The 9,242-nt window shown below is 46.0% G+C and overlaps 1 protein-coding gene across 1 annotated transcript; it reads left to right on the top strand.

The window, feature by feature from the left end:
• Positions 1–486: 486 nt before the first annotated feature.
• Positions 487–8,634, top strand: gdf5 (growth differentiation factor 5). Its single transcript, XM_023393257.2, has 2 exons — positions 487–2,091; positions 6,910–8,634. Exons 1-2 carry the CDS (start codon positions 1,170–1,172, stop codon positions 7,899–7,901), a joined length of 1,914 nt encoding a protein of 637 aa, XP_023249025.1. The 5' UTR covers positions 487–1,169; the 3' UTR covers positions 7,902–8,634.
• Positions 8,635–9,242: the final 608 nt, after the last annotated feature.

The following is a 9,242-nucleotide window of genomic DNA, read 5'->3' as shown; positions in this document are numbered from 1 at the left end:
ATAAAATATTTAAAATAAATAAAATAATTATACAGATAAAGTGTCTGAAAGTGAAGTTATGAGTCAGAACAGCAGTGGAAAGTTGCAGCCTAGATTTTAGAAGCGCTGAGTCACTGGTGAATACTTTTAATTCTTACTTTTTAACAATTAAAAATGTCAATGCTGGACTTTCAGCCTATTTGTAATGGGATATTATTAAATGAATAATGATAATAATAATAATTTGTGTATTGTGTGTGTGTGTGTGTGTGTGTAGTGTGTAACCCTGACTTCACCTGACACCCCCCCCTTTTTGTTTACAGAAAGTAGAAGAAAAAAAAAACGACTCACTTCAAGTGACAGACTGCAAAGTTTTTCTTTACTCTCTCTCTCTTTCTCTCTCTCTCTCTCTCTTTCTTGGGGGGGGGGTGTTCTGGTTTGTGCCATTTAGTCTTACAGCCTGAGTGAGTCATTGGTGGAAAGAGGGGAGGAAGATTTGAGAAGAAATATTGCTGTTAAATGACTTTGGACAGCATGACATCACGGGGTAATTAAAACGGCTTTCTGGAATTCCGTTTCCAATTCCTGCGCTTCAGGTTTGTTGGAGGATTTTTTCGAGCACCTGCAGGTTGGTGTGTGAGTGAAATATTTTCACTGGACGGAGTTCAAACTTTGAGGGGAAAGAGAGAGAGAGAGAGAGAGAAAAAAAACCGGAGGCAGCGGCATTACGCCATTCTTGCCTCTCTTGGAAAAAAAAGTGGGATTTAAAGAAGTTTCTTACAAGATATCCAGCAGAATAGAGCCGCGGAGTGTTTAATGCGAGTCCACTCTTTCCTCCTGGATTTCTGCTCTTTCTCTCGCAGGCGGGATCTCTGCAGCACTATGGTTCTTACACATGACGGATGGGAGAATGAGGGTTTGCAGGATTTGTTTCTTCAACTAATAAAACCCAGTTATAGTCCACATCTTTGCTTTTACAGCCTCGCATATGTCCAGGGTCCATTTCAGATGGGAAAAGCGCTTTTTATTCATCCCCCCTCTGACAGAGCAGAGAGGAATCTCAGAGGATGAAGGACTCGGACCGAACCGGACTGCTCCCTCTCCTTCTTTTAACCGAACAGGTCCAGTAATTCTGAACAGACTGAGGTTTACTACGATGACGGCCTGGCCGAAGGCAAAAGGGCTTTAGGATGAAAGTTGTGAAGCGTCTTTGTCTTCTGCTGAGCTGCTGGACTCTCATTTACCTGCACCCCGTCCTCGGTTCTCTCAGCCGGGCCAGACCGAGCGAGTACCAGCACCACCGGCTTGGAGAGGCAGGCGGCGGGGACGCAGAGCAAGCCCAGGGAAGAACCGGCGGGGGATCCACATTCGCAGCAGGCAGACAACCGGTGACCGGGACTGGGACGTGGAAACCGTCACCGGTGAGTCCGGCGAGGATCACGCGTATCCGCGCAGGTCCGCCGCTGATCAAGGGTGAGACGGCTGTTGTTAAAGGCGCAGCTACTGCGGTGGCATCTGCGTCCTCATCCTCGGCACTGCGCGGCGGGGCCGTTCCGGTGTACCGTGCACAGCTGCAGCAGCAGCAGCAGCACCGAGACAGAGCGCTCAGCTTGGGGCGCAAAGAAGCTGCGCGCTCCTGGCTGCCCGGTGGGGACGGTCACATTAAAGCGCACGCTCCCGCGGCTTTTAGCGCACATGCAGCCGGGAAAGGAGTCAGGACTGCGGCTGCGGGAGGTGGAGGTGGAGGTGGAGGTGGAGGCTCGCCGGGAAGAAACTTTGGGAAAGTTGCAGCGAGAGCAGCAGCAGCTGTTGCTCCGGAGCGCTCCGCGCCTCCACACAGACCCACATTTGTGCAAAAGCAACAGCAGCAGCAGCAGCAGCAGCAGCAGCAGCAGCAGCAGCAGCACGGGGCTCCGGTGGCGCAGCGGGGATCCAGCTACAAGGCCCTGAAACTGAGCGAGCGGGAGGCGCATCACAAGCAGCCGCTGGTGATTCCTCACGACTACATGCTGTCGCTGTACTGGTCCCTGTCCACCGGGGACCTGAACAGCAGCGCTCTGCATGAAGCGGGTCTGGCCAACACCATCACCAGCTTCGTGGATAAAGGACAAGGTAAACACAACCTCTCTGTGAGTTCTCTCTCTTTCAGCCTCAAGTTTTTCTGATGCTGTTGTTTGAGTCTTTGAATCACAAATTTATACAGTTTCATATAAAGTTTTTTCAGGTTCTAAAATCACGTTGAACTTCCAGGTAGAGGAAACGGCTCTGGAGTCATCTGAAGGAAAAAAGCTTCCACCTTCAACATGTTATTTAAGTTATTTCTGTGAATTGAAATTCAAGCTTCAGTTAAAGTAAACCTACAAACACACAAGATCTTAATTCCGTTGGAATAAACCTACTGAATGTGCTTCTCAAAGATTTCCTTTAAACATCACCGTGGAAACATTCAGGTGATATATAGACCACAGCCTGTTTAATGGAGCTGTCTGTCAACGCCATTGCCTCAGCATTAGAGGAAGTGCATGTTACTGGTCTGAGAGCTTATTTCTTCTTGACATTTGGCAACTGTGAAGAAGTATATCGCCTAAGGATTGCAACTACTTATTGTTTGGGTTGATATGAGTCGCTGCAGAGGAGCTGTGGTGCTTTAACTGAGTGATTAGTCAGGAAAACTCACACACACAGGAGCCACAGCGGCGTTAGATCCAGGGACAGGTCAGAGGAGAGTGCTGAGACATGTGGATGAGGCGGAGGGCTGGGACTGAGGCAGAGCATGGAGGGGAGAGCTGGGAGATCTGAGGGAGAGGACTGGGAGGTCAAACCCCAGTCTGGAGGTTCCTGGAGGTGGGCGGTGCGGGGAACACTGTAAATTTTCCAAACGCAGACACGTCTGTGTTCGTGGGTCTGTGAGGTAAGAGCAGTTAGAACAAGAGAGAGCATCTGGAGGGGAGTCAGGAGGGTCAGCCGCTCGAACGCAGAGGGAACGATGGGAAAAGAGATGACTCTGTTACTCATAACTGCGCTGGAACTGACTTCAAAGCTGCAGGAAGCTGCTGCGAGCTCCAGAGTGAACTATCACACATGTAAATGTCACCGGCATGTGGAGCGGTTCAGTGTTTTGGGAAGTGCGTTTGTTTGCTTTGTGGCGGAGAGCTAGAAGTTCAGGTTGATATCACTCTCATGATGTGGAGCTAGCTTAGCTTAGCTTAGCACAAAGAATGGAAACAGAGGGAAACAGCTAGCCTGGCTCCTGCACAGCTCACTGACTCACACGTTACGTCTCGTTTGTTTAAAGCGCCATATTTTCTTCTTCTTCTGTGTTTTATTTTGAAGTGTTGATCCATAAGAAGATATATTTGTGGTTTTAAGAACCAAAAACCATCTCAGTGTAGTTTTACATCTCCTCTCTCAGGCTTCTCTCTGGAGCTCTAGTAACAACAGGTCGGTGAGCCAATCAGAAGAGAGGAGGCTGTGAGCCTCTCTTCTGATTGGCTGACTGGTTTCTGAGTGATGGAATACAAAATATAGCAGATTTCAGGTAAAAACACTCAGAGAAACCAAATCCTGCAAGGTTTGGATGGTGGGTCCAGGTGGGCGGGCCTTGTATAGTTGTGACATCACAAAGTTCCAGAAGTCCTGACGGCTGGTTTTAAGGCTCAGTTTCTGAATACAGGCTGTGTGCATTTCTCTGTGGACTGAGGCTTTGATACTTTCACAGTATTAATATAGAAGCTAGACCTGATCTATTATCAAACAAAACATGGACATCTGCCTTTATACAACATGCGACCTTTAATCCAAAGACAGTGGCGACTAAACTTCCTACCGAAGGAAGCTGAACGCTGACGTGTTCATGTCATCCAGGTCATGGTTTCTCTAAGAGCCATACGAAGCAAACCGGACTTGCTTGAGGTCCCTGAGAGTGAGACGTGTCAGTCTCAACATCTAAGTGACAAACGTCAAATACTTTCTCTCCTGCAATGAACAATTTCCAGCAGCAGTCGAATCAGTTTTGCTTATTTTACATGACAGATTTCTGTATTTGTGGGTTTCTTTTTGCTCTTGATGCACCGCTCAGCATTTAGAAACAGCTTTATGGGGTTATTTGCTCAAGCTGAATGATAAGGATGTTTACTTTGATTTTCAGGGGCTTTAAGCTTTATTACACGCTTGTGCACATGCCTGTAGATGTGTGTATTCATACTTATGTATTTGTGTGTGTGTGTGTATGCTGTTGCATTTTGGTGTCTATAAGTGTGCATGTGTGTCTCTGTGTATGTTTCCAACCATCTGGTCATTCACTGGCAGAGCCGCTGCTTCCAGTGATATACGGCCTCAGGAGGGTAAATAAACACTCCTCGCATCCACAAGTAGGGTGGCCCCTCCTGTCTCATGTTATCTTTACGGTGTAAAACTGTTTAAAACAATGTTTTAATGACCACAGTTGAATGTTTCTAGTCCCGCTAAAGGTTTACATTTCAAGCACTTAATGTACTTTTAATTTGGGCTTTATTTGCTTAGCGTGTCCTCAGCAAATCGCCGCTGACCTCCTCCGCATGCTGAGGGGCAGGGAGGAGGTGTAAATGATGGCCTGACACATCTCTCCCCCCCTCCCTCGTTCACATTCACTTTCCCCTTTGCTTTCTTTCTTTCTTTACATCTTCTCTCGTTTGCCACGTTGCCTGAACGTCAGCCAGTGTATCTTAGTGTCATATTACACACTACGGTCACATGGCTGTCACATTAACACATTGATGATAAGTCAGAGTTTGAAGTTCAGCCCTTAAATGACTGTATGTGCTGCCGCAATATGACAAATAAAGTTTACTGGTTTATCTTGAAAAAAATCAAAGAAAAAAGTCACATCATGTGACATTATACTGTTTCAGGATCAGGAGCTATAGTCACATGACTGAAAATTACAGTTGTTAAGATTTTCCTTAACGTTTGAGTTAAGGTTTCCTTAAAAATAAAAACAGCTTCACAAAACAGCCGTAAGTCTTCTGAAATATATAAGTATATATATATATATAAGTTTTCTCCTAATCTTAGTCTTATACTTATGGAATCACTCAAAGTCAGTTTAACTGTTGCACAGAAGATCTTAGTGACCAAAGTAAGGAAAAAGACTAAAGGTAACTCTGACGCATCCCAAAACGACTGCTTGGTGACCAGGAAAAAAAACCTTTAACCGTGAGCAGTCAACTGAAATCTTTTACCGTCTGCTGAACTTCCTGTTGAAACTAAAAGGAGAATGAGATAGCGGCGCACTTCTTTTATGCCAACAGGTACCACTAGTGATAATGGCAGCAAATCAACGGTCTCCATGGAAACAGTAGAATGTTATAGCTGTAAAATCTCTTTCACTGCTGCAAATGCCTAAACATTTTTCCTGAAGTAACTCCCTCAGCTAAGGAGAAGTAGAATTTGAGTAGAAAACTTTGTGCAGCCAGGCCCTGATGTCTATGCAACTCACTACATATACTATGTGATATAAGGCGCAGAAATCCACCTAACAGCAAAACTAAAATTTCATATTTTGTCACGTTTAATCAACAAAAACTAAAAGTCTTTTAGTCTTGTTTTCATCAGAGATGTTTTAGGTTCATTTTTGTCCTGCATTTTTACCCTTTTATTAATGCGTTTCTAAGCATTGTGAGGCTACACTTGTCGCCTCAGTTACCATGGTTACAGGAGTATCATCGCTGTTTACTTGTTGACGCTCACAGTGACCATGTGACTCTGCTCTGCAGTGAAACAACAGACTGACTGTTAACCGTTCTCGCTCTCTCCCTGTTTTTCTGCTCACTGCTCACCTAGCTTAGCATTAACGTTAGCATTAGCATTAGCACAGCTACCTTTTCTCTGAAGTGCACTGATCACTCAGATGCAGATTTACTCACCTTTTCACCATAACACTCTGGGTTCATCAAAGACCTCGTCAATTCACTTCAGTGCAATGTGAAGTTCCTGTGAGCTTTAATCAGATTGTTCAAAGTGTGTGCGTGTGTGTGTGTGTGTGTGTGTGTGTGTATGTGTGTGTGACTATCTGAGGTGAATAGCTGCAGGTCCATCATAACAAACCTGTTTACAGTCTGATGTGGTCTCCCTGTCTGGTTCTAATGTACTTTTCAATGCATGCTGAAGTCCCGCTGGACGGGAACAGGGGGTGTGTGACGTGAGAAGAAGAAAGTTCTGCTGCTGCTGCTGCTGCTGCTGCTGCTGTGTGTGTGTGTGTGTGTGTGTGTGTGTGTGTGTCATTACTGGATTCCATTTGGATGTGGAGGTTCACTGCTTTCCCTCACTGACAACAAAAGAAAACATTACACACCATTCAGTTCACTCCTCCTTTTGTCTTTGTGCTTTTGTGTGTGTGTGTGTGTGTGTGTGTGTGTGTGTGTTTGTGTTTGTATGACTATCTTTGTGAGGACCAGTTTTATATCCTCAGGACATGTTTGAAAAGTGAGGACACTTGTTTTCTGACACACCTTCAAAGGCCTGTTTGAGGGTTAAGACTTGGTTTTGCTTGAAACAGAAATGTGACTAAGAAACACAGTTATGTGATTATCAAAATAGTTGCAGATTCATTTTCTGTTCACTGACCATATTACATGATTTAACAATGATGTTTCGGGAAGGCTTGCAAAAGCATTATTGTGTGTGTATGTGTGTGTGTGTGTGTTTTCATATCTGCAAAGCCACATGTGTATGCATGTGTTTATTTACATCTGTTTGTGCCTGTGAACATGCTGGCCTCTCCTTCACCCCTGTCATGTTTGCACCTGCACTTTTTATGTTACATGTGTGTCTGCGAGTGATTTTACTTGTGTGTGTGTATGTGTGTGTGTGTGTGTGTGTGTGTAAGTGTTTGCCCTCCTGTAATTTTTAACTCACATTTCTGTGTCTGTCTCTCTCTGTCCTTCCTCGCAGACGAGCGCGGGCCCCAGCTGAGACGGCAGAGGTATCACTTCAACATCAGCTCCCTGGAACGAGACGGGCTCCTGGGGGCCGAGCTTCGCATCCTGAGGAAGCGCCTGTCTGACCCCCGCAAAGCTTCGATGGGATCCACAGCCTCTGATGGAGGCAGAGGAGGAGAAGGGGGTGGTGGTGGAGGAGGAGGAGGAGGAGGCCCGTCCCCGTGCCTGAGGCTGTACACCTGCACCTCAGGTAAACAAAAGGGTGCTCTGCTCCAGACGAAGACCATCGAGGATCTGGTCAGCGGATTCGGCGGCAAATGGGAAGTGTTCGACGTGTGGAAAGTCTTCAAGGGTTTCAAAAACCAGCAGCACCAGCACTCCCAGCAGCTGTGCTTTGAACTGGAGGCCCTGGAGCACCGAGGCGGTCGGCCCATGGACCTGCGCACTCTGGGGTTCGCCCGGCCCGGCAGGACCAACAAGGAAAAGGCCTTCTTCCTGGCGTTTGGCAAAAGCAAGAAACGCGACCTTTTCTACAATGAGATCAAAGCGCGGTCAGGCAATGACAATAAAACCGTCTACGAATACCTGTTCACCCAGAGACGGATGCGGCGAGCTCCTCCGGCGAGGGGGGCTAAAAAACCTCTGCAGCAGCCGCAGTCCCACCCCCAGCACCAGGTAGTGAAGGCGAGGCCGCGCTGCAACCGGAAACACCTCCACGTGAACTTCAAAGAGATGGGCTGGGACGACTGGATCATCGCGCCGCTGGAGTACAACGCGTACCACTGCGACGGCGCCTGCGACTTCCCCATCCGCTCGCACCTCGAGCCCACCAACCACGCCATCATACAGACCCTGATCAACTCCATGGACCCGGAGTCGGCGCCGCCCACCTGCTGCGTCCCCACGCGACTCACGCCGATCAGCATACTCTACATCGACTCGTCCAACAACGTCGTCTACAAGCAGTACGAGGACATGGTGGTGGAGGCGTGCGGCTGCAGGTAGCAAAGAAAAGGTGAGAGGGAAAGACACTTCCTGCCTTTCACTTTGAGGGAAGACAGACTTCTTGTTTGTTAACCTTTGAGAAACTCTAAGTAACTTTCAGATCAACACTGAGCAAAAGAGTTGTTATTTCAGCTGACTGTGACGGAACTCACTGCTATGCAACAGACATCATTCTTCACACTCAAGTGGACTAACAGACTGCATACCAAAGACTGTTAGACACTGTTAAAGACTAAACAGAGGAAGATAAACTCGTGGAGGTGATGCTCTTTGACGCCCACTCACTGAAACATGTGTGTAACGTTGATGCTGGTGGTGCGTCCGAGAGAAGCCGAAAAAACAAACAGAGACACTGTCAGATGAAAAGTTTTTGCTGCCCGTTCTTTTGTTTATCTCTCTTCAGATCTGTATCTACTGTACGTTCCTGATTGGTGTAAAAAGTTTGTGTGTAACAGAAATGTTATTGAAACATTAGTGAATTATACTCAAAAAAAAAAAATGCCCTTTTTTCCAGCACTTATCTGCCATTGTGCCTTTGCCCGTTCACATGTACAATGAGGAGTCGTCTGTATGCCTTATCCCAGACTTTTTTTTTTTTGTTGTAAAGCATGTGAAGAATTTCTGATGTATAAATACCAGCCAGTGATGAAGTGCTAATCTGACCTGCTCCAAATGTGGGAAAGTTGCATAAACTACTCTTCAATAAAAAATGTCTAATTGACTGAGCTCCAAACTCCTATCAGTCTGAACCTTTGCCCCCCTACAAGGCTCTGTAGACTAAACTATCGCAGGAATTTCTAAGATTTTCAGATGCCAAATCACAATTTAACCCGAGAATGACTGCGTTTGATTTGGATCGTCAGCGTTTCTTTGGTTGTCTCTAACGAACCGCTGCAAGCGACGTGATGAAAAACGAGCTCGCAGGTATTAAAGACGGCATTTCTTTACCATTGTTTGTGTGGTAATAATTTTGCATCTGTCATGTTTTTCTACAGCAAACAGTCACTGAGCAGCTGCCGTGTCTGTTTACATCGCAGCCAAACAAACTCACAGTAATCAAACACAAGCTTCACAATAAAAGCCTACCTGTGTTTCACCAGTGGAATGCTTTTAATGTGAAGCAGCAGCAACAGGAAATGTATATACCCTTAGTTTATATCCTTCATTTAACCAGGTAAAAATCTAATTAAGATTATAATCTCTTTCTCACCAGCAGCCTGGTCAAACAGTACAAACAAATACAACTGTCACACACTGCAAATGGGTAGATATCCAGTTAATGTGCAATACAAAGATCTATTTTTATAACACAATTTCACTAAAAAGTCACATTAACCGAGA

The sequence above is a fragment of the Seriola lalandi genome, unplaced genomic scaffold (genome assembly GCF_002814215.2).
Source record: "Seriola lalandi dorsalis isolate HSWRI2012SDOR001 ecotype SW California unplaced genomic scaffold, Sedor1 jcf7180002054932, whole genome shotgun sequence".
NCBI classification, from domain to species: domain Eukaryota; kingdom Metazoa; phylum Chordata; class Actinopteri; order Carangiformes; family Carangidae; genus Seriola; species Seriola lalandi.
This window is presented reverse-complemented; position numbering and strand designations above follow the sequence as displayed.